We start from the raw sequence: 26871 nt of genomic DNA, 5'->3' as shown, positions 1-26871 counted from the left end.
TTTAGCCATTATCTTTAATGCATTAAAAGGATTTCATTATTGCTTCTGGCTGATGACAGCCTCTGTGTGACACCCATGGGCTATTATAGCATCTGTTTCATGGATTTGTCATAATAAGGCCATAATAAAAGCTCAACACGGATGTGGTGACAACTGCCACATACTAGGATGAATCCAACTAGATACCACAGTATACTCTCACTATACCGAGTCCCACTCACAGAAGTATAGAGCAAGATGCAGAAAACATAAGTTTTAATTAGATCAGTAAGATATAGTAATGGCCCAAAATAATGAGGAGAGATAGTGAGAAATCAATTCTTACCCAATTGGTCACTGATAAGATATCATATAGATGATATCATATCATACAAAAGCAAAGTATGTATAAGGGGCAACATTGCGTTCCCCACCATTCGTGCCCCTTATACACATACTTTACTTTGATGGCGCTGAAACTTCAGTAGGATCCCCTGAAGAATCCCCTAACAGGATGCAAACCCATTGGGACACAGCTACCATTGTATAGGGTTAACTAGGTGAGGGTAGCGGAGTCGCCCTTATAAGAGCGGGAGCTCTGTCAGGAGGGACTGGCTGCCCCAAGCATTCTAATATCATTTATTGCTTCTCCAGCTGTCCAAACAGCACCAGATGCCTCCAATCGCCAATGGTGGACCCATACCCTTAAAAAGATGGATGTGGATGAAAGCTATGGATGTTCCACGTGCACCCTATAAAATATCTTCTCATCTGACCTATGGAAGGGTATTATTTTTGGCTATTACTGTGTGCTTACTAAACTTTAACCTTTTAATTCAGAGTTATATTTTATCCATACAGTGGCATCAATCGCATATAGGTTAGCATGTTAAAGTATAGTTCAAGAATAATATAATAAAGTATATGTATTTTTCTCCATGGAGGCTCCACAGGCTCTTCTTTCACATATTCATGTGATTTCACTGCATTGAGCGCTTTAACCGGCAGCCGGAAGTGTTATCGTTTGGCTGGTCTTCCTGAGATCAGTGATCCGTTTCTCTTATGGCTCTACTAGGCATTGCCACCACCTAGAAAGAATCCTGCTCCACACTGATGGGGGACAACACCCCGAAACAGCTGTATGTGGATGGTTACCTAGCCTTGGTTTTTCCCTTGTCATTACATTGACTTATAGGACCACTTAATATGGTTGTTTCCCTACAGGAGCCAACCCTTGGATGAGCCCTTCCCAGAGGGATATCTGGCTAGTCCTGTGTTTCAAGCCTCTTAAATGAGGCTCCACAGGCTCTTCTTTAGCATTTCTCCATGGAGTGGAATAGTATAATGTACTATGCTACACTGGAACCTCAGTTTATGCACGGTGCTGCAACTAACTCCACTGAAGAGAACAGAACCAAGTTTTAAGACCACACAACCCGAGGGCAGGAGTAGTAGGAAGAAAGCAGCTATGTTTTCCTGATACTCAGACACAATAACAACCGGATGTATTAGACCTATGTAAAGTCAGCTGCATAAACATCAATAAAATGCTGGAGACTGTGCCATAACACACGTCCATGTCTGTAAGCTTATATATACTCCTCACAGTAGATCCCCGGGCTGCACAATTTCCATGAGATACCCAGATAACAGCCTCGGCCACATTAAAGCGCTCACGATTATTCTCACAAGGTCCCGTGTGTTCACCAGCTCTCAAAGTCCACAAGTCTGCACCAATTGCACAATACAACCTTCAGCCGGGTGCACATGTGGCATTCCTGACAATGAAGAACAAATCTTACAATAATACACTGTGTGCACCAAATACCGCTACTGACATATGCTGCGGCCTTCAGGTATAGCGGAATCATGCCCACACTGGACATCTATGCCTAGAGAGTAGCTGTAATACTTCTAGTGACTTGTGAATAGAGAGATGCCAGCTGACTGTCGGGAGCAATGCCAGCCTCCCCGTCACACCACATAAATAGACCTTTATTTCTATTTTCATGAGTGGCATCACAGAAAGGTGCCATATAGAATCATGTGAGCGTCTGATCAGCTTGTTCTTGTTATCAAACTAGACGTACTGCAATGTAAATTATTTTATTCGGATGCTGTAGGGGTTGTTTCTTAGGTTATATGTACCTCCACAAGACTAAGGACTACATGAATGGCAGATTGCCTGGCTGTACAGGAATCGTACATATATCTATATATACACACACATTATCTTAACACAGTCTACAAAGGGTTACAGCAATAACTTGGGCAGATGTTTGGGGGCAGTACCAGTTCTCCCATAGAAGGCAGAGCGATTGGTTAGTATCTGGATCAGCTGTGACATCTCCTGGGACAGAGCAGAACTAGGTCAGGAGAACATTCCCACCCACTGGCACATCTGCACTGCTCTCACCATGTGCCTCTATTCTTAAGGAAGAGAAAGCATACTCTTTTTATGGAGAGATGAATATACTCACTGCACATATACTTACACATTGGCTTCCTTCACGCAGTTCTCTACACTACAGAGGGCATCCATTATTCAGTGGCACCAGTGTTATAACATCTCACCAATCCAGCTGACTGCCTGTATATTCTACCGAGAAAAAAAAAATCATCCCCATAGTGCCTGACATTACCTGCTCAGTCATGCAGTGGTTTTACAGCATTACTGTAAATGAAGGGATTGTACATATTACATATGCTTTGTGGAATAAGCAGGGCAATGCATACTCCGGGCCTGTGATCTGATCTAAGTGTCGCCATCTGTCTCCTATTCCCCACCTGCTTTATTTAACTTTAGTACTGGAATACCCTGCTACTGCCATATCCTTAAAGTGCTATTCGCATGGCTAGGATATTCCATTACCTTATAATGCCACTGATCCTGAGTGCTGACCCGCTTCATTGTTTATGACCATTTGACGGGGGTCCAATGATCATGAAGAATGAAGGGGACCCCCACAATATTAATAAAGGGATGTCATACACCACAGCTCTATGATATAGGAATAGCCCTTAAAGGTAATGTATCATTTATATTCTTTTACTGATACTAAAACTTGTTCTTTTATCCTAATCTGTTTCTATTTTCTGACTGTAATTTATTTTATTTCACCTTTCTGTACATTGTAATGGAGGCTGCCATCTTACCTGACCTGTTTGTAACAGCAATTAGTGACATGCTTTACAGCAAGACTCATGGACATAGAAGATGATAGACAGGACCTGTCCCATTGAAATAAATGTGAAACATTACTGAGCGCGCTCTGTGACCTTTAAAGAGGCGTCTCCACAGTAAGCTGCTATCTACTGGTGTCACATGCCGCCGCAATGCTGTACAGTAGCCTTGTCTTATCACCACTGACAGAACCGGAAGTCTCCAGTGGTGGGAATGAAAACTGCAATAATTTTAAGATTATTTTTTTTATAATATAGAGAGAAGAATAGAAAATTAAAGCGTAACTATAAAATATTTTGACCATTTAGTTTTAGTTAGCTTAGGTCATGCTAAGAATTTTTGCAATATACATTAATAACCTAAAATGAACAGTTCATATTCATAGAGAGCACTGATGTAGTGCACAAGATGCAGTTAGCGCTCTCTAATGGCATCTTTTCTTATAGCCCGCTGCTCTTCTGCTTCTCTGTTACTCTTAATAGAAATTTATGATTAAGGGTGCCTTCACACATCGTATCACAGCGGATTTTACGCTGCCAGTTCAGCAGCAAGAAGGTAGCCACGGCTTACTTAACTCAGCATCTGCCGGGCTGACAAGCAAATAAGCAATAAGTAAGACGAGGCTAACAGTACAGAGTATCGCAACGGATTTCGCTGTGGAACTCGCACTACAGTCCGTTTGAAGACACCTTAAAGTGCCAACTGGGCATTAACGGTTTGGGGGGGTGGTCCCTATGCTGAAAATTTTAAATCAGAGGACAGCACCAGACACAGTATAAGGCCACGCCCCCAAGGAACAGCACAACACAGCTATATTCAGCACTATATCTGGCCATCATATATGGAAAGGGAAGATGTTTGATAAAAAGGAGAAGGAAGTATATATAAGGAGTGTATATGTTACAGTACAAATGCAGACACCTCATGTGAACCCACATGAATCATATATTACACCAAAAGAACTGTACTTACAGGGCTTGTCTGTGCAGCTTCCAGGACATTAGCTGCCAGTCCCATCAGTTAGGTAGGAAATATATGTAATTTTCAGATTCCCACCTGTATTACTGTAACCACCAGGTGAATCATTCACCAATTCCCAGAGTTGTTGTGTACAGGCCATGTTCAGTAGCGAGTGCTGTGTCCCTGTATTACATTGCTACTATAATACCATAAGACTAATAACAGGAATAGCCTCTCCACTTTCTCACCAGCAGACCAGGCTCACACATGCAGATTCTTGACCGAATTATTACAGTAACCAGATTTCCATAATGCAGATGCAAAACAATTGCAGTAACTATCACTTTCACTTGTGAATAGAAGCTGATGCAGAGGAAGGAGCATGAGAAATAGAAAAGGAGCAAAAATAACCTGGAACAGTGAGTATGGGCAGTGAGGGTCAGCACCCGCTCAGAGGGTCATCCACAGGACCAGGGACAATACATGAAGCTGCCTATGATATGTTGAGCACCAGTTATTAAACGCATTGCTGAGGAAATCATTCGCTGCCTGTGTTTTCATAGGAATCCGCACAGGAAATTTTCTTTTCCTGCCCTAGAGCAGAGATTAGGGAAACAGCAGCGGAGTACTGACAAGACTAAAAGGAATGGAGAAAACATGGAGTGACTGAGGTTTGTCTAATACTTTAAAGGAACTCTTAAGGCCTCAGTCACACATCCATAATTGCGGCATGTGCATCCGTAGTGCTCTGCAATTCACAGAACATGGCATAGAAGATGGGACCTGTCTTTTTATGGCACGGTTCACTAATGCAGACCCACAATTCCGGCACGGATTACGTCCATGTACAGACATGTGAAGAATGCCAATGAAATGTACTGGTCTTATGTTCAGTTCGGAATTGCAGACAGAACTATGGATGTGTGACTGAGGCCTTAGTCTGTCCATATTTTACTAACATGATGACTGTAGACAGCCGGCAAACCACAACTTACAAGGCACCCCAGGCCGAGAAGCTCCGTTATAGTCTGTCATGAGACAAACCCTTGGCATCACATGTGGCAGCAAGTAGATGACATGCAATATCTAAATCACAGCTACAGCATGTCACAAACAACAGCCAGAATCACAATGTATGTTCCAAATGAATAAAAAAAAAAAAGTGTAATAAAGGGATAATAATAAAAGGTTAATAAGTCAGCGGGTTAAAAGTTGTCGTCTTTCACTGACTTTGCAGGGCAGAGTAAATAAATATATATGTGCGTATATATACACATACATACACACACATTTTACTCAGCAAAAAGTCAGTGAAAGATGCCACTGCCTTTAACCCACTGACTTATTAACCCTTTATTACCTTTCTGCCATACATCATCTTTTGTACACGGAACAGGAAAGCTCTGCATGTCATACTTCCTATAGTCTACCAATGCACGGAGGCCTATGGATGATGTAACAATCCATACCCTGACCTGTGTGTGTTCTGGGATGGCTGTGGAGTCAGATCACATGAACCCATCTGTGCTTTTCTATACTTACTGGGCAAGAAGCAATTCCCCGCTGCCCTGACTTGGCACAGGGGCCGCTATTTGCTCTATGTGTAAATATGGACAGCTTCTTACAGACATCACTTCTCCCTGTGGATAAGTATAAAGGAATTTCTCTGGGAGGAGGCAGGCCCTGTTCTGTTGTTTAACTAGAAAATGTACTCTTCCTAGAAGTGCCTGGTAAAGTGTATGGGCCCTCAGTGTACAAACACTAGTGGGGCTGATGTAATACCCGACCTTTGTAAGAAGACACTTTGCAAAGTGCAGGAAAGCTTAGAGACACCAGGAGATCAACACAGATTCTTACAGCAAATCCATGATTACCTCTGTCATATCTACAAGGTGTTACACCCTGCCAATAACAAGGCACCCATTCCAATGACCGCAGGGTATGCCAGAGCCTCTATGACTTTAGCTTAGAGGGGTGGTCCATCTACCAAAAAGGGGTTGTCTCAAAGGTATGTTGATGCTAAAGTGAAGCCAGGGCTAAACCCTGGCAATAAGATGTCAGAGGGAAGACAGTACTGATCAGACTGATAGGGTACGAGGACAGGGGCTGTACGCAGGAGATAAACCCTAGATAGACTAAATGCTAGACTTGTTTACTGCTACTCACAACACTGGTACATGTGGGAAAACCTTCAAAAAAAAAAAAAAAAAAAAAAAAAGGATTACGATGTAAAACCATGGCACATCCGTAGTGTATACTGGACCAAATGTAATCTACTATACTGGATTCCTTGGAAAACAGAGCAAAGTAATGAATGGCAATGTTCGATCAACAGATATATTGGGATAGTGACATCTACTGTTGACGTTTATTGTTAGTCTATAAAACTAATAAAAAGGAGAGTAAACATAAATGTGACGTGACTAGAGGACAGCTGCATCTGGGAACAAATGCCCCTCTACCCGACCTGCAACCCCCTTCTGTACCACACCTATTCTTCCTACACTGCCCCTCACAGATGACACAAAGTGCAAACTTTACCAGGAGAGAGAGATAGAGCCATGGGTGTGCAATGAGTAGCATACTGAACTGTAGTGTATATATATTTTTTTGTGAGAATTTTAAGCACTGCGAGTAAGTTACAGATCACTTATTGTCGTACTGCTAAGAAATCGGCAATGGAAAAAAAACATAGATCCAGACTCCAATGTGTCAAAACTCACTGCAGGGAAATCCAAGGTTACTCAGATTTTATGCAGGGTATTTCTTTCCTGCAGAAAAATAAACCATGTAAACATACCCTCAACCCACTAACCATTTCACACGTTCCTTCCCCATCAGAGCATACCGAACATATAACCAGAACAGATCAATAAGGGTGCCTTTATCCGAGATTTATCTGGCAGTTTTGAAGCCAAAGCCAGAAACAGACTAAAAACAGAACAGGTCATAAAAGAAAAGACTGAGATTTCTCCTCTTTTCAAATACATGCCTGGCTTTGGCTTCAAAAATCTTAAAAAGGGGCATTTCCAAGTTGCAAACTTGTCCACAACTGAAAAACTGATCCACTGGGACGGTCATCAACCACGAATACGGAGGAAAACTATCCGTGTTCAGCAGTAGTGATGAGCAGACTAGCTGAACGCTTGGCATCTGACTCCTGGGGGCTGGAGAAGTCGAATGCCAAGAAAAACATGGATACAGCCATAGGCATGGTTCCCTAGCAGCCCTATGGCTGCTTCCCCGGCCACCAGGAGTCACATGGTGAGTGTTCTGAGCAGTGATGAGCTAAGTTGCTGGAGCATTCAGAAGACCCATGGAGAACGAACATGTGGTGTGTACCATTCATTTAGGTGACAGTTTGTCCCTGTTCTGGCGATCATTGGTTGGACCACCACCAGTTAGGTTATTATCCTCTATTCTGTGCATATGAAATACATTTGCAACTTGAGAATACTAGCCCTTTCTTGAAAAGCAACTTTGTTTGGTAGTTTACTAAATATTTAACGAAATAAAGCCCCCCTCCCCCCACAACAACCCATTCCTCAATATAATAGGCCTAACATGATGTAAACAAAACCAAGAAGCAACACAAATAAAATAGGGGGGGATGGTTACAAGAATAAACATCTTGTCTTTTTTTAAAAAGTAAAGAAACTAAGTTCAGATGATGGCTCAGTAGTGCCCCATTATACTAGTATGGGATGTTACATGCACTCATTTCCTAACTATACAGAGAACAGCTTTGCCTGTGTGACTTTCCCCTGGTGAGAGCGACTCTCCTACAGGCTGGAAGCTGCACTTCCCATGAGAAAGCCGCCTGGTTACCTTCCCTGCATTACAGTCCATGCCCAACGTCACAACACAAAGTGCAAACAAGTGTTCCCTCATTCCTCTGCCATGACTGCTCTCCTACAGACAGCAGCATATGGTGACCCAGCGCTGACAACCCCGGGTCATGGGCAGCAGCTGTCACACCGCCCTCCTGCAGGGTGACAAGGACTAAACAGGACCACCTCCACCTCAGCTATGCCAGATATATCACCTCATACCAGTGTAATAAGACAAGATGCAACACACAAATAACACACAGCAAAAAATGGAGCAAAGAGTCAAAGAGATTTAGCTGAATGTATTTGTAATTTTCATATTCATATGTAATTGTAACCTCTTTACTGTGTATTAAATAAAAACACTGCGGGATCTGTTGGCACAAATACAAATAATAATAATAGATTATTATTATTAATGTAGCTGCCAGTAAGTAACTATGGCGCTGACTTTACATTCTTATATCCCATCTATATTATCATGGACTGGATTACAACACGCACAATCCTTAGCACCCAGGGTGACTGACAACTGCTTATCCCATTCTAGCCATTAACATACATGTATACTCAGATTGGCAGCACATCTATGTACTGGGTAGTCAAGAAGAACAGCCACCAGGTGGACAATAATTTGCCCATCAGCTCTTTTGAGTGACTGGCCAGCTTAAAAGCAATCTGAGCAGTTTTTATACAAATGTGACCAGTTTGGGTTAAAAAAACAAACAAACAAAAAAACACATATACTGTACTTACCTGCCTTGATCCCCCACTGCTCTAACCAAGCCCAGTCCTGCTGTGCAGAACTTCCTGGTCTTGAAATCAACACAAGTGCCCAATCAGCCAATCAGTGGCCTCATGGTGACCCATGTCAGACACGACTAGAATGGCAGCAGTGAGGGATCAGGGAGGTGAGTACACTGCTGGAGCAGGCCAGGTTCTGATGACTGCTGGGCCCCATCCTTTAGGAAGGGGGTGCTACAGATAGCTGGTTGTGGGCAACTACCCTCAGGTAAGTCCGGTCCAATGATCAGGTACAGCAAGGAGTTTGCTGCTTATTATCGTCACTGAAAATAGTGGTTGTTAGGTAAAAATATCCCTAGCAACCAGTGTGTCAGACATGACTTAGCTAGATGCAGAATGGTACTGTGCCCTGGCCTAGCAGCACTATGGTCATGCCAACCTCACCCACAGCTTATGGCCCAGACACTTCCAGGAATACCGGCCTCTCCTTCAGTACACCAAGTCCCAGAGAGCTGAACTCATTGCTATATCTGTCTGTCACATGAGCTCCGGTGCCCCGCGGGGGTCAGCTCCATGCCCAGCAGTGATGTGGTGCCAGGGGCACCGGCTATAGGAGGGCATGGTAGGCACTGCACTGTGCCATATGGTAGAGCGGCCAGGGCTGTGTGCCTTGTTGTTGTGCCGCCATATAGGGTACACGGGAATGCATGACAGGTGAGGAGGGCGCCGGTCACGTGGGGGGCCCGTTAGCGCTCCCGCACTGATTAGAGACATACGCCGCCGCGCGTCACATGACCCGCACAGCACCTACGCGCTCCCTTAACCCCTTCACACCCGCGAAGGACGCCGAGTAACGTCAGAGCGGCGCACACCGTCCCGTGTCCCCCGCTCACAGCTCCGCCGTTCTCCGCTGCCGTCTCCCGTCAGTGTCCGCCGCTCACAGCCCTCACCGCCCCCCCGCCATCCTCCGCCATCCTCCGCCATCCTCCGCCAGGACACCCGTATTACCTGGCCCGTCAACGTGATTCATTTCCCAACGTCCGTTCGAATCAAGCCGATTCCGATTCCTCAGCGATCCTCTCTCCGCCATCTTGGCTCTTGGTTTTGAAATTAGCCCCGCCCGCCCTGGCTACGTCACGCCTAGTCTCCGCAGTGTGAGAGGTGCTCCTGGCTTTCCGGAGGCCACGCCCTCTCTGTGTGTGCGCATGCGCCGCAGCTAGGACCTGTCAGGCTGTCGCTCGCTTCCATAGACGCACTCGCGGCACAGTGTACACCTAGCGTCTCTAAGGCGGTTCTGCTCATACCTGTAGACACATGGCTGTGGTGGAGCATGAGTGTGTGACATGTATGATGACGGCAATGTATTACACGCTGTGTTATCGCTGGAGCGTGATGCCCTTTGAAGGACACGGGCTGTCACTGGTGAACATCCAGTTCTCAGGTCATAAGAATCATGTGCCCCAATGTAGAGAGCAGATCCGTGAGGAAAAGGCCAAACTGCTGAATGCCGCCTTCTCTGCTGTATTACACAACAAAATCCTATGATAGATGACTTGAGGAGGGAATTTGGGGGGAATTTATTATTGTAAGACCCCGCCTCAGTGACCCACACCAGATTTACTAAGAGGAGCATGTCTTTTAGTAAATCCAGGGACCCTGAGGCTGCTGCATGGCACACACAGAAACCCGCAGCGGTTCAGGAGCTGGCGTAGATGCCAAGAAGCGAGTGTAGTCAGGTGATCAGGGCGAATGTTCAGGAGACCGAGCAAAAAATCTGTGCCCTTTTCCTAAAATACGCCTGGCACACATTTGATAAATTCCTCTTATGTCAAATTAATTTTCACCTGCTTAAAGTGTCACTGTCGTTTAATTATTATTATTTTTTGCAGAAATCAATAGTACAAGCAATTGTAAGAAACTTTGTAATTAGGTTTATTAGCCAAAAAATGCATTTTTATCATGAAAAAGAAGTTTGAAGCTTTCCCCCCTGTCTTCATTGTTTTCTATGGAGAGAGGAGGGGTGGAGGGAGATGAGACACCAAAACAGGACAACAAAGAGTTAATTTACAGCTGCATCACCAGGCTATCTCCTCTGAAGTCAGCACTCACCTCTGAATACAGGCTGTTACACAGGTCCTGCAGTGTAATCATTTGTTCTCTGCTCTCTGCTGGCGACTAATCTCCCTCCTTCCCTCTCCATAGGTTACACAGGGCTCGACTGATGTAAAAGAGTCGAGATTTCCTGATAATGAGCAGTGAATGAGAGAGAGAGGAGGGAGCTGGGGGACCTGGGGAAAGGCTTTTTTGAATGCAGATAATGGCATATTTGGCTAATAAACCCAATTACAAATTTTCTTAAAATTGCCTGGACTATTGATTTCTGCAAAAAAAAACAAACAAAAAAAAAACAATACGACAGTGACACTTTAACCCCTAGACGACCTAGGACGTACTGGTACGTCTTGGAATTCTGTGCCCAGACGACTAAGGACGTACTAATACGTCCTGAGCTGTGAACCTGCTTCATAGCAGGTGGGGGCCGGCTGCGATCAGCAGCCGGCACCTCACCGTTAATGACATGCTGCAGCGTGCCATTAACTCCTTTAACGCCGCGATCCTTAAACGCTGTGGGGTGGCTGCGGCGTTTAAGTGTAAGTGATAGGGGGAGTCCCCTGTCACTTACCGATCGGGACCCGGGTCTCGATCGTTAAACGGACCGCCGGAGGTCTCCCTGTGCGGTCCGATCGGCGATCTGTTCACTGAGCCTGCACAGGCAGGCTCAATGAGCAGAGCGCCAAAAACACTGATCAATGCTATGCCTATAGAATAGCAATGATCAGTGTATAAAATGAATCTAATGTATGTACAAGTCCCCCAAAGGGACTTAAAATGTGTAAAAAAAAAAAAAAAAAAGTTAAAATCACTAATACACTACCCCAAAGCCCCTCCCCCAATAAAAGTTGAAATCACCCCCCTTTCCCATTATATAAATAAAACATAAAAATAAATAAATAAACATATAATATACCGTAGCCTGCGTAATTGTCCCATCTATTAAAATATAATAAGTGTCATTGCGAACGGTGAAAAAAGTGCGCGGATTACCGATTTTATGTTACATTATATATAAAAAAAAATAAAAAGTGATCAAAACGTCCGATCTTCACAAATATGTAATTAATAAAAACGAGATCATGGCGGAAAAAATGATGCCCCATACAGCCCTTTAGGTGTAAAAATAAAAACGTTATAAGCGTCACAATAGGCCCATTTTATTAATAAATAATTGCCAACAAAAAAGGATTTCATAAAATAAATATATATAACATTAGAGAATCTGTGTAACCTGCATATGGTTGTGTTCGGACTGACCTATAGAGTAATGGTATCATGTCGCTTTTACCATATAGTGCATTACGTAGACACAGGAACCCCCCAAACGTTACCATATTGCATTCTTTTTTACAATTTCACTTATTTATATCTGCATAAATAATAATTTTGGGATTCCATCATACATGTTATGGTAAAATGAAAGACGCCATTACACATGATAAGGCCAGGTATTGGGATTTTACCTACTTGCACCGTACCTATATGACTACACCTATATATACTGCCCTCTGAAGAGACTGGAGATGATCAGAGGGTGACAGAGAGATGTTCTGGATGAAGAAGAGGAATGCTGGAAGCACGTCAATGAGAACAGCTCCTGTAAAGTTATCATTTATAGTCACAATACCCAAGAAGAAGAGAGCCAGTAATCTATAAACAATTTTTGAATAATAAAACATTGTGTTACCTTGACTGCGCAGTACAGGATGCTACTGACCATTTATGGACTGGCCTACCAGAGTGTGACATGTGTGTGTCTTGTGACTTGGAACCCGCCTGTATTGGATGTTACATATTTCATATGAATGAGTAGTACCGCCCCATATTCTGTCTATAAAATGTGATTACCATAATAAAACTTGGGCCATTTTATCCAGGCTTATAATCATGATACATTGTCGTATCTGTGTCCGTGATTTATAAGTGACGAGTTGGTAATACTGCAGGTTACAGCTCTAGATATATTTAAAAAACATCCATCCTGGGTATTTGACTTCTCCATAGAGACGGGTCAACATCTAAATTTAGACTTATCAACACAGTACAACTATTCCTGTAAAAAACAAGCACTTACATGGCCTTGTAGATAGTAAACTGAAAGTGCTAGAGCTCTTAGAAGGGGAGGAGGGAAAAACGAAAGCGCAAAGATCAAAATTTTGCGGTCCACTGGGTCATTTTGGGCCTGTTCCTCAAAGGGTTAAAGGGAACCAATCACACTAAAAACATAATTACAGATATAAATACGTCCCTATATGCCCCCCAGCACTGTCTTTGGACATATAAGTAAGTGCTGTGAACGTTACTTATATGTCCCGATAAATTACTTTGTAAAAGTCCTAAATAGTCATGCTTGGGGGGGGGGGGGGTTGAATCTTGCCAACAATCAAGCCTTCCTGGCAGCGTCGTTCACATTGTTAACTTATATGTCCAGCATGATTGGTACCCTTTAACCCAAAAAGAAGGGCAGTGTGGCCTTAAAGTGTCACTGTCGTTACAAAAAACTTTTGACATGTCTGGGTCTAAGTGTTCACAACCGTACCGATCGGGGAGAGGACCGTCCTGCAGGGTGTCCACTCTCCGCTCTGAGTTAGCAAAAAGAGTCGGTCTTATAACTGAGCTCTATGGACAACTCCCTGCTCTTTCTCCCGATCAATGTAGGTCTGAACACTCAGACCCGGACCAATCAAAACTTTTGATGTGGATATATTGATGAGCTTTAGGGTTTTCCTACCTGCGTAGCCAAGGCCCATAGCTCAGTAAGGTCTATAAGCGCTTTCCTTTTTACCTGCAGACTGATTTACATTGCTAGACTGCTACCCATGATTTAAAATTGTAAATATGTGTAAGGTGTTGTTGCTATAAAGAAGCAGTGTGTGTATTATGCCATAGAGCAGTGTTATTCAACCCTTTTTTAACTTGAGGCAAAAAAAAGTCATTCAGTGACTCACAGGTGATGTCTTCTTTTATCTGAGGTGTCACTTTTCCTCTCCTTCTGGCCAAGACCACCATGATGATTTCTTGCAGCAACAGTTTATCTCTTCTGAACCTGCCAGACAAACATCTTAGGCTCCGCACTTTTACAACAACTTCCACTTCTTTGTGTCATGTGCAGTAAAGTCAGCAGGTATGTGGGTTGCCCCCTGTGTGTACGATCCCCTTCTGTGCCCCCATATAGCAATAATTCCCCCTGCTTTGCCCACATATAGTAATAATGCCCCCCTGCTTTGCCTTCATATAGTAATATTTATCAATAATTAATAAGTAATAATTTCCCTTATGCTCTGTCCCCATAGTAACAATCCCCCCTGCGCTGTCCTCAGTAACAATCACGCCTGTGCTGCACTCCCATAGTAATAATCCCCCCTGTGCTCTGCCCTATAGTAATAATCCCCTGTGCTCTGTCCCCATAGTATTTCCCCTCTGTGCTGTTCCCATAGTAATAATCCCCCCTGTGCTTCCCCCATAGTAATAATCCCCCCTGTGCTGTGCCATTATAGTAGTAATCCTCCATGTGTTTTTTTTGCCCTATAGTAATAACCCCCCCTGTGCCTTGCCCCATAGTAATCCCCCCTGTGCTGTCCCCATAGTAATAATCCCCCCTGTGCTGTCCACATAGTATTAATCCCCTTGTGTTCTGTCCCCACAGTAATAATTCCCCCCATGTTCTGTCCCCATAGTAATAATTCCCTTGTGCTCTGTCTCCATAGTATTAATCCCCTTGTGCTCTGTCCCCATAGTAATAATCCCCTTGTGCTCTGTCCCCATACCTATTCCCCTCTGTGCTGCCCCCACAGTAATTTCCCCCCCTGTACTGTCCCCACAGTAATTATCCCCCTGTGCTGTCCCCATAGTAATAATTCCACCCCGTGCTGTACCCCATAGTAATAATCCCACCCTGTGCTGCACCCCCATAGTAATAACCCCCCTGTGCTGTCCCTATAGTAATTATCCCCCTGTGCTGCCCCCATAGTAATAATCCCACCCTGTGCTGTACCCCCAAAGTAATAACCCCCCCTCCCTTGCTGTCCCCATAGTAATTATCCCCCCTGTGGTGCCCCCATAGTAATAATCCCACCCTGTGCTCTGCCACTATAGTAATAATCCCCCCTGTGGTTTTCCCCTATAATTTCCCCTGTAATGCCGCCCCCCTTCCCACCTAGATTGCCAAATACACACACAAAAAAAAAAAAATAAAAACATTATACTCCGGGGGAGCTGCGGACGGTCATCTGGGCAGGGGATGGGGCGAGCTAAGGGGTAGATGATGGGGCGAGCGGAGGGGCAGATAATCAATCAGGCAGGCGTGCACGCCGCTAACTGAGGTCCAGGGGGTACCACCAGTACCCCCTAGCTGTCGGCTCCCTGTGCGGTCGCCCGGCCCGCCTGTCGCTAGAAATGGCCCTGCCGGGGGGGCGTGGCTTAGCGCTTGAACGGAGCGGTCGCATGTAGGCACAGCTCCCGTCCCGTGCCCGTCTTAATCAGCCTCCTGCTTGACATCCTGACTCCTACCATAGCCTACCTCACTCCGAACATCATGGGCAAGATCGGGAAACAAGATTTTAGTAAATCGAAGGATCCTCCTGGGATGGAGAAGCTCCGACATTATGCCCGTGAGGAAGAACAAGATGGCGCCGCTGGTCTACCTCATACTGCGCAACAGGGAGATGGCGCTGACGGGGACTCTGCCGCCGGACCCTCTAACCCTGAAGGAGATCCTGAGCCCACGATGAGAGAAATCCTGCATGCCATCACCTCATGTAAGTCAGCTCTGACAGTTAAACTAGAGGAGGTGAAGATAGACGTGGGGCTCCTGCGACAGGATCTACAGAAGCTCAGGGGGAGGATAACACAAGCTGAGGGCCGCATCTCTTCCCTAGAAGATGATGTACATCCCCTGACAAATACAGTGTCCTCCCTGGAGTCACAGCTTACCCTCTGCAGGCAGAAATCGGATGACCTGGAGAACAGGCTCCGCCGAAATAATGTTCGGATCATTGGGATGCCTGAAAGAGCGGAGGGGCAGAACCCTACTACTTTTGTGGAAAGATGGCTGAAGGAAACTTTTGCTGATACTAGCTTTTCCATCGCTTTCACAGTTGAAAGAGCCCACAGAGTGCCTGCACGTCCTCCCCCCCCCTGGAGCAGCCGCGCGCCCTTTGCTTGCACGTATTCTGAACTGCAACGACAGGGATCTTATACTTCGTGCTGCCAGACGCAAGGGCAATATTATCTATGACAACGTCAAGGTCTCCATATTCCCTGATTTCTCCGTGGAGCTGCAAAAGCAGAGAGCCTCCTTCACCTCGGTCAAAGCCCGCCTCCGAGATCTCGGTGTGGCTTACTCCATGGCTTACCCGGCACGACTGCGTGTTGCCGATGGGGATCGTGCAATCTTCTTTACCACCCCTGCTGAAGCGGATGACTGGGCTAGACGACAGCGGCGTCGGTCACCCAGACCGGAGTGACCTACCAGCAGCCTCCTGTGTGTCGGAGGCTACCAGCCGGATGAGTGTTCTCATGGTAACTTGGTTATGTGGCCTTAGCCCATTTCAGTTCTGATATCTGTTCTGTGTCGGCCGGTAGGAGCCATATACCGCTTTTGTGACGACGGGCTCTGCCCCATTAACAGAGCCACTTCAATGTCACCAGTCACCACCTATGCCTTGAATAGTTTTAGTCTTATCCTGATTATATTGAATACTGTGTCTACTGGACAATTCCAAAATGCTGTTTTGTTCCGTTTGCGGTTTGTTCCGTTTAAAAACTTTTACCGAGTACTCGCTATCGACAACATAAGTGCTATCTATCTAGGGAACTGTCTGATTTTATGGTCGTATGTCCTGCCGCTACGATTACAAATTTGTGATAATGGCTGATTGCACTATATTATCGTGGAATGTCAGAGGCTTGGGGTCTCCTAAAAAGAGGGCACTAATATTTTCCCATATAAGACAATGTAACCCTATGATAATATGTCTACAAGAAACACACTTGGTCCCTGAGAGATCTCACCTTCTTAGTAAACCGTGGATACAGTGGAAGGCTCACACCTTCCACACATCATATTCGAGAGGGGTCTCTTTCCTTATCCACCGTACCCTTAGATGGGAGCCGATCTCTACTAGAGTTGATCCTCAGGGCAGGTATATCTTCATCCACGCCTATATAAATAATGTTGCATATGTTCTTATGGGTCTCTACAACCCCCCTCCTGCAAACCTAGACATAATACACTTAGCAATTGCCTTTGCAGCTGACTATCCGAATGCTAGATGTATTTGTTTGGGGGACTTTAACCTAGTACCAGATGTAGCCCTGGACCGAACTCACTCTAATCCCTCTGGCGCTGCCGGGCCTCTCCCCCCTTCGCAATGGTCGCCCCTTGCACGCTTGGTGAAAGAGATAGGCTGGATAGACGCTTACCGTGTGCAACACCCAACCCGTAGAGTGTACTCTTGCTATTCGCCTGGTAAACAGGCCCATTCACGAATAGACCTGGTGTATTGTAATTCGCACATGTATAATGCTGTTAGGGATGTTTCATATATGGTTCGAGCTATATCTGATCACTCTCCAGTAGTTGTTCAGGTTATTGCTACCTCCTCTATGGGCCCCCACAGGTGGAGAGTTAACCCCTTCTGGCTGCAACTAATAGGAGATAATGACCGCATACCCGACCAGTTGAAGGAGTTCCTAGCTTTACATAGCAACTATGGAAACCCATTAGTCCTCTGGGATACGCTAAAATCATACTTAAGGGGCTGCCTAAAATCCACTATTTCCTTTATTAAGAGGGATACCTCTAGATTAGAACAGGACCTGGCAAACCAGTGTGCAGAACTGGAAAATAGGTATATTTCAGACCCCACGGATGGCAACAGGACCCAGTGGCTGACCAAGGGCCGGGAATATATGCAATTTTTGAATCTCAAAATAAATAGAAAACAGTTTTTTGCAAAACAATTCTTTTTTGAGCATGGGAACCAATCTAGCAAGCTTTTGGCGCAGTTAGTGCACCAGAGCTCTGCATCCCCGGCTATCCTTAAGATTAAATCGGAGGATGGGGATATATTAATAGATTCTGTACAAATAGCAGATAGATTCTCTACATTCTACCAATCCTTATATTCCTCGCAGATTAATTATTCTGAGGATGATCTATCGCATTATTTAGATACCATTGAGTTCCCTCAATTAACAGACGATAGAAAAGCCTTACTAGAAAAGGATATTTCAATGGAAGAAATCATGGAAGCCATTAGCGATTTAGCTCTTGGGAAAGCCTCAGGTCCGGATGGTCTGCCACTGGAGGTCCTACGCCACTACTCCGCAGATTTGCTAACCCCTCTACATCAGATGTTCAAAGGTGCATTTCAGATGGGAGCTCTCCCCGAATCTCTCTATGACGCCACAATAGTGGTTATTCTGAAGCCGGACAAGGACCCAGAGGAATGCGGCTCGTATAGGCCGATTTCGCTCTTAAATATAGACTATAAAGTCCTAACAAAAATATTGGCCAACCGTCTTAACATGGTGGTCCTGTCCATAGTACATGAGGACCAGGCCGGATTCATGCCCACAAGGTCTACTACAGACAATATCCGCAGAGTGCAAGCTGCGGTGCAGACTGGGGTGGCTTTGTGTGGGGATTGGGCCTTGGCGTCTCTTGATACCGCCAAGGCCTTCGACTCCATAGAGTGGCCTTTTCTCTTGGCGGTTCTCCGGAAATTTGGGTTTGGGGATAATTTTCTCAAATGGATATCTATTCTCTACAAGGCGCCCAAAGCCCAGATACTGGTTAATGGTATTTGTTCCCCATCATTTGCCCTAGGCAGAGGAACCCGCCAAGGGTGCCCTCTGTCGCCGCTGCTTTTTGCGGTGGCGATCGAGGCACTCGCCCTGTCTATCCGCCAGGACAATGCGGTAGTTGGCATGCCCTGTGGGGATAGAGAGGACCGCATAGGATTGTATGCGGATGACTTAATATTATTTATGTCACAACCGGATACGACACTCCCATATCTCATCCATAAGATTGACCACTTTGGAGACTTCTCCGGCCTCAGAATAAATTGGTCCAAATCGGTATTCTGCCCACTAACAACTGGTCCCTGGCCCCCAATAGTGTGTGGTTTAAGGGTGGTGGATCAATTTAAATATCTCGGCATCCACATCCATAGAGACGCCAAGAATGAACTAGTTGGTAATATTTCCCCATTGCTACCTTATGTTAAGGATAAATTTAAAATCTGGAGTACTCTTCCGTTGACTGCTCCAGGCAGAATGAACCTGATTAAAATGATAATCCTCCCTAAATGCCTCTATATATTACAACATGCCTCTGTCCCGATACCCCTCACTTTCTTTAAGTCCCTTACGTCCCTGTTCCCATCCTTTATATGGGGGAACAATAGATCTAAACTCAGGTTGGCAACTTTGCAGAGGCCTAAGGATGCAGGAGGCTATGCCCTTCCGGATATGTACTTATATTATCTGGCGGGCCAGTTGAAATTGCTCCGACCCTGGGTGCTGACCGACTCATTGCCTAACTCCGAATACCGTCTGGCACACTACTTAGGGATAGGTCACATCCGGCTCTTGCTAGAAGGCACCTCTGGGGCGAAGAAGCCGTACCTACCCATACATAAGCTAGTGAGACAAGTTTGGTTTGCAGTTAAGAAACTCCATGGGTTTGCGGATGTTATGTCGGATCTCCCCTTATGGGATAATCCTAATTTCCCACATCTCACAGCAGATCTAGAACCGGCCTTCTGGCGCCTGCACGGCATAACATCTTTGCAGGATATATATGTCTCTGGCACTCTGAAAACCTTTGTCCAATTGCAAGAAGACAATCACTTACCTAGACACTCTCAGTTCCGATACTTTCAAATTCGCCATGCTCTCACTGCACAGTTCCCCCCACCGAACCCACCCATTTCAGACTACCCTCTGATAGGGGTCCTGCGATCTCAGGGTCCGAAAGGCCTCATCTCCTCTCTATACACTCACCTTATCCAACTGAAGGTTTCTAGCTCTCCTCTGCCATCAGAAGCTTATTGGAAAACCTGTATACCCACATTAACTGATGAGGACTGGCAGGAAATTCTTTGCTCCCACACACTGGCATCCCCTGCAGCCAATAATAAGATGACCCAAATGTTTGTCATACATAGCTGCTATCTTACTCCAATTAGGTTGTGTCGCATGGGGCGGCTGCCCACGGATGAATGCCATCGTTGTCGCAGACCTCAGGCAGATTTCTGGCACCTGATGTGGCAGTGCTCCCATGTGTCGTCATTCTGGCGGGAGGTCGTGGATATGTTGACAGCGATAATTTCAAAGCCAGTGCCCTTAGTACCCCTAGTTTGCCTCTTTGGCGTACTGGCAGAGGAGGAATGGACGCACCATGAGCGGACTTTCCTTAGAGAGGCTCTATTTATGGCCCGCAAGGTAATTGCTTTGCGATGGATGGACCCAAGACCCCCCACTCTCTCTAAATGGAAAAAACTAATTAACACGGTGGTTCCATTCTCCCAAATAATATATATGAGGCGAGGTCACCCTAACAAGTTTGGGAAGGTATGGGGAGCATGGTGCGCCTCTCCACAGGCGGCATACACAACCTCCAATTTTAGGACACTGAGGGACGCCCTAGAATCTCGCTTGGTAGCGTAAATGTATACTCGATTTCACTTTATGTTTAGTTACTCTACTTTTGTTCAGTTAAGCGATAAGTTAGTTCGCTGTATATTTTTGCTTAATTACTTTGTGATGAGGAAATGCATAATTTGTAAACCTCCGCTGTGACGGAAATGTTTCTTTCTTCTCCTCTCTTCACATTTTCAATAAAACGAATTTAAAAAAAAGAAATGGCCCTGCCAACAAATGATGACCAGGGCAAAGAGACACAATAGTACTAACCTGATGCTGGTATGCAGGCATAACACTACAGAAAGCTTACAAGAATATGCACAAAATCCCCTGACAAGTCTATGGTCGAAGTGTCAATCAACTCCAGATAACACCATTATAATAATACCATTACACCATGACCACTACCATTACCACCATTCTGTTTTTGAATTAAACACTGTGTATACTATACCAATATCCCCCTATAAATTATAACTTGCACTTTATATACAAAGACGCAAAAGTCTTTTTTTTCTATCTGAACTTGACCACAACATTTCTCTGCAGAATCCACTAGAGAAAAAATTTAGGTTTCCCTCTGTGTCCTATATATAATTAAAACCCCTCTGTGCCCATGTAGTAGTTATGCCCCCATATAGTAGTTTGCTCTCCTCTGTGTCCCCATGTAATAATTTTGCCCCCATACAGTAGTTTTCTCTCCTCTGTGCCCCCATGTAGTAGTTAGGCCCCTTCTAAGCATCCATATAGTAGTTAGGCCTCTCTATACAGATAGGTCCCCCAGTAGGTACCATCCCCCATGTAGTCTTCCTAGTAGGTAGGCAAGGCTCTCCCTTGTAAATAGAGAAGCTATCTTTTTTCAATATAATGCACATTCTACTGAACAATTTACATATGGAGATGTTGCGGCGCTGTTATCTGTGTCAGGTCACATGGACACTACAAAGAATGGACTGTGAAATATTCAGTAAAATCCTCTAAACTACAATGCTTCCTGTATATGTAGCATATGGATTATAGACAAGTACTCTCTTACATGGGGGCACTAAAAAAGAGCTTGTGGTGGAAATTATTCACCCTACATTATAGCATTTGGCTATATCTATAGTTCATGGCCCGTGCTGTTGTAAAGCATGTATCCTCCTGTTTTATGGGAGTGCTTCCTGGCAGTGGCGTAGATACTAGTAATCCCTTCATGTATTTGTTGTAAGGAGACTACAGTCAGTTCTCATGCACATAATTATCCTAATATGGTTTAGGGATTTAGATTATGAACAACAAGCGAGGAATTGTAGTCATCTGAGAGAGAGAGAAAGTAGATGATTAGAGTTATACAGGCAGAGATGGGAAGATATCTCTAAATGGCCGCTGCCTGGGAAACATCTTCCTTTCTCTAAACCAGGGGTTGGCTTGGCTTGGCTCTCCAGCTGTTGCAAAACTACAGCTCCAATCATACATGGACAACCAAGCTAAAGCTTTTTGCTAAAGCTGATGGTAGTTTTGCAGGTCATGTTTTGAAGATATCCCATTCAACGAACAGCTGTGTCAGTTACTGGTGCACTGACTATAATTATATCACCTGTGAAATCCTCAAAACATTACCTGTTGGTGGGTCTTCAGGACTGGAGTTGAGAAACACTGCCTTAAAGGGAACCAGTAAGCAGAAAAACAGTGCCATATGTATAATGTCATACTGTAGCTATAGGGAAGCTGATTATAGCTATAGATATATATGAGAGTTGTCCTTTCTTATAGCTGCTTTTAATCCAAGATCTGTCCTGGGGTTCGTTCGGCAGGTGATGAAGTTATTGCCCTAAAAAACAACTCTTAAACTTGCAGCCCTGTGCCAAATTGGCGTGGCCTAGAGTGTCTATGCCCCAAGCTTGCACTGTCCCTCCTTCCAGCCCTCTTCATCATTAGGAACGCCCCCCAGGCAGGATTTCTCCTATTTATCACTTGTCTCAACACTGCACATGTGCAGCGTTTAGACAAGTGATGAATAGGAGAAATCCTGCCTGGGGCACTCCTAATGATGAAGAGGGCGAGGAGGAGGGACGGAAAGGCGGTGCAAGCCTAGGGCATGGGTGCTCTAGGCCACTCTAATTTGGCACAGGGCTGCAAGTTTAAAAGTTGTTTTTTTAGGACAATAACTGTATCAGCTGCCGAACAGACCCCAGGACAGATCTTGGATTAAAAAAGCTTTAATCTACCTTTTGATATGTTGCGCAGATATGTTAAAAGTTAAGAACGGTCAGGGTCTCAGTGCTGGAACCCCCTTTGATCATTAGCTATAGCCTGGTGAAACGTTCTCCATTAACCGACCTGGCATTCAGTCTGACTGAATACAGGAATTAGGCTTAGTTAGACGGCGTAACGAGCAGGGGGAAAAGCATGTTGTCATGAGTTTCACCCACCTGCTCTACGTACTGGTTGGCATCATCAATGATACCTTTTTTGCTCCTTTATTTTAGTAGTCTAGGCTATGCTAGTACACTAGTTTAATGTATATACAGGGCAACATGATGAACCTTGCTGGCACTAGGAGTGGTAGTCTGTTCAGTGTGTCTACACTACACATATTCATTGAACCCATAACCCCATTAAGGCTAAAAGAGAATTCTCTTGGTCACTGTGTGATAGATATACATTGGGTTTTGCAGTTTGATTCACTTTGCCATGAAACACTAAGAAATGTGTACTACACGATATACAATATGAGTGGCACCCATCATGGATATACATGGGGGCATCCTCCAAAGTTTACTGCTGACAGTGCAGTGTGAATAAAGCCTAACCCTGGAGCTTAGCCAAACACAGGGCTTACCCGGGCAAGTGCCGGATCCTACAGCACCTCTAGGGGCCCAGAGAGGGAGAGGGGCCCGGTGTTCTAATTTTCAGCTCCCTTACTGTGAGCGCTGAACATCACAGGAGATGGAGCAGGACCTGCACAGAAGGAAGAGTGAAGGACCTGATTGCTTGACCCGGAAGTCCTCAATCTTACAGTGTGAAGAGTAGCCTGACAGAGAGAAGGAGGAAGAAGACTGAGCTGTAGGTGCTATGTGTGTCAGTCAGTCAGTGCCTGTGTCAATAAGGTGTGTTTGTGTATGTTAGTGGTGTCTCAAGTGATTGTGCATAGTGTGTGGATGATGGGCCCACTCCCCACTGAGGCTCTGTTTCCCAAGGGTCCGCAAAAACCTGGAGCCGGCCCTGCAGTCACCATTTCCATCATGAGAACATATACAGTGTAAAGGGGCATTCACAGGTTCCATAGATACAGATACTACAAGCATGAAGCTGCAGGCCGTCATAAAGATCTCCCGGCATTACGTATCATTATGATGCCGGGCGCTCTGAACCTGTTCATATCTTCCCGATACTGTACTGACTTCACTCTCTGTAGCATCCGCGATCTATGGAGCACTTGAATGCCTCCTAATAGTAATGAGCAATGAGCTTTAGTAGTTACTTGTGAATGAGCTGATCTCCAAGAAATGACAACAAGAAAATGAATTATTAATAAGATATGTGGTTTATTGTTTCTGTTAAATGGCAGAACAATGGTAATGCTGCAATGTTCTCATTGATTTATACTACAGCTGTTCAGCAACTAAAGTGTCATGACTATGTGCCTATGTGAACAAACACAGTATATTAACATGAGGTTGTCCCCAGCATTAATATCATTTCAGTGGCGTGATAACAGCCAGCTTGTGATGGGAATGATATGTAAAGCAGGCTATCTGGACAGGGGATGTGGCAGACATAACACATCTGTTGTGGTTTCTCTGCTGCCCGCTGAGTATGCGACGCATGTTGTACAGGATAAGGGTACTATTACACTGAACGATAATCGGCCGAATTGGCCCGATTCGGCCGATTATTGCTCCGTGTAATAAATGCAACGATCAGCCGATGACAACGATCATCGGCTGATCGTTGATATAGGTTAGAACCTATGTTTGTCGGGCGCCGACCGCGCACCGCTGCGTGTAATAGCGGTGCGTGGCCGGCGACTAACAATATACATTACCTATCCACGTTTCAGGGCTGCTCCTGCCGTCCGCTTCTTCCAGGGTCCCGCGCGCGCTCTAGCTTCACAGCGGCCTGTGATTGGCTGAGCGGCCTACCAGCTGACAGGCCGCTGTGAAGCTAGAGCGCGTACGGGACCCCGGGAGAAGCGGACAGCAGGAGCAGCCCTGGAACGTGGATGGGTAATGTATGCCAGTTTAGCAAGGGCTGCAAGGACATCGGTAACGATGTCCTTGCAGCTCTTGTCAAACGATTATCGGGCCGTGTAATAAGCCCAGTAAACAAGCAACGATCTAGCAGATCGGCGCTCGTTTACAGGTATTATCGGGACCTGCTCAGCCCGTGTAATACCACCCTTAGTGAGTGGCAGGGCCAGCTGCTGCAAAAGATCCTTTTAGCTCTGTCGCTTTTTTATCAGGCATACATTTTACGTATAATGCAATGTTGTAAGTTAACGCTATTGCTGTGGTTTTTTTTATCATTTAAAGGGGTATTCTGGTGCCACAAAATTTTTAAAATTTTAAATGGACTTAGGGGCGCACTTAAAGGGGTTATCCAGTGCTACAAAAACATGGCCACTTTCTTTTAAAGACAACAGGACTCTTGCCATTATTTCAATACAACAGCCATTGTTTTAAAATAACAGCAAATATTTGCCATTAAATGGCGGCCATCCACTCAATTTCAACATTGTGTGAACAGATCCTTTCTGTGTTTTTAATCCACTCCTGGTTTTGGTTGCAATATGAGGACCATAATACTGACTGAAATATTACGTAGTGTGAACCCAGCTTTAAGGAGTACTCCAGAGATTTTTAAATCAACTAGTGCCAGAAAGATACTGTATATAGATTTGTAAATGACTTCTATTTAAAAAGCCCCAATATTCCAGTACTTATTGGTTCAACCACCTCTGAACAGGTCCTTGCTACAGGGTTATAGAAAGAAGGAAGCAGTTTTTTCAAATTTATTTTTTTTTCAATATAACATGAATCAGTTTAAGGGTAGCTTCACACATACCGTATCGCTACGGATTTTCTGCTACGGATCCGCAACAGATTTGACAGTGCGGAGTTAATGCTTTGTTCATTCATTTAGTCAAATCTGCTGCGGATCTGGCTTGGCAGAGGGGGGCCGGCATGAGGGATGGCTGGAGCAGTCCGACACGAATGCGGTAAGTATAATGCACCAACACTTCCGGGTCTAGCGTGGGTGAGGGGGAACACGGGGAAGGGGGCCATTCACATACATAACACACATTACAAAGTTGTATAACTTTGTAATGTGTGTTATTTTGTGAATAAATGTTTAGCCCCGCACTACCCTTTTAAGTAGTTTTTACTACTACAGTAATCAATTCATTAAGATGGTATTAATATTCAGTCATTATGTGGTGGTGGTATGGGGTCACAGTGTGGCAGTATTATTTATCCATTGAACTGTGGTATTACTGTAATATTGGCCTTGGTTGGGTTTTATTTAGTACTAATGTTAATATTTTTTTCTTGTATGTAAAGAATTAGCGTAGCCACCTTGGAGGAGAGTTATCAAACTGGTGTAAAGTGAAACTGGCTCAGTTGCCCCTAACAACCAATCAGATTCCACCTTTCAATTTTCAAAGAGTCTGTGAGGAATGAAAAGTGGAATCTAATTGGTTGCTAGGGGCAACTAAGACAATTCTACTTTACACCAGCTTTTTAAAACTCCCCCCCCTTGTCTTTACTATTAGTATAATTCCTATTAGGCAGCACCACTGGAGCCCACATGCCCAACAAGCTGGTGAGCATGGTGTATACAAGTCCAAAATATGCCCTTGGGCCCCTAGGAGTCTACCTTTGTTGCCTAATTTTACAGTTACGAGTAAACCATACTCACTTTTTTTTTTGAGGGACGAGACTACATAGTCCCAACAAAACCGACTTGTTAGGAAGTAGTGAAGCCAAGACGTGACAGTTGTGAGCTGCGGGAATTGCACAAACGCTGAACCAGTCCTTAAGAAAATTGGATCAGGCTAGCTTTATCCACTCTTTAATAAGATTACACACGACCGCATCCAAACACAGGTTATTTAATGTAATTTATACAGCATTATTCTTCAGTCTTAGTCAAATGCTCTAACATACAATCATCTAATGCACAATATATCAATATAAGAGGATACATACAACAAGCTGATATGTGCATATGATTTTGTTAGAAGTGTGGGATGCACTATAGGCAAAGTATTTGGGGGGGAAAAAGTTGATTAATTTTCCTGTAATTCCATAGATTTGTAAGGGGAGAAGCTTTCCCACTTGTTTAATGGCATCCAATGTTGCGTGTGGCAACCAGCGCAGGGAGGTCTGACCCATGGAGGGTGATTAAATCTGAAGGGAC

At 44.7% G+C, this 26871-nt stretch overlaps 1 protein-coding gene across 2 annotated transcripts in view; it reads right to left on the bottom strand.

Annotated features, from left to right (window-relative positions):
* ATL2 (atlastin GTPase 2) overlaps positions 1-9868 on the bottom strand; it is a 36900-nt gene extending 27032 nt beyond the window's left edge. The window contains exon 1 of one of the 2 annotated variants that reach the window (XM_069954258.1): positions 9706-9868. In XM_069954258.1, coding sequence (XP_069810359.1) covers positions 9706-9787 — 82 coding nt within the window. In that variant the 5' untranslated portion in view covers positions 9788-9868. The remainder of the gene's footprint in view (positions 1-9705) is intronic. The other variant, XM_069954256.1, reaches the window with a different exon arrangement.
* Positions 9869-26871: the final 17003 nt, after the last annotated feature.

This window comes from Dendropsophus ebraccatus, chromosome 15 (genome assembly GCF_027789765.1).
Source record: "Dendropsophus ebraccatus isolate aDenEbr1 chromosome 15, aDenEbr1.pat, whole genome shotgun sequence".
In the NCBI taxonomy this organism is placed as follows: domain Eukaryota; kingdom Metazoa; phylum Chordata; class Amphibia; order Anura; family Hylidae; genus Dendropsophus; species Dendropsophus ebraccatus.
This window is presented reverse-complemented; position numbering and strand designations above follow the sequence as displayed.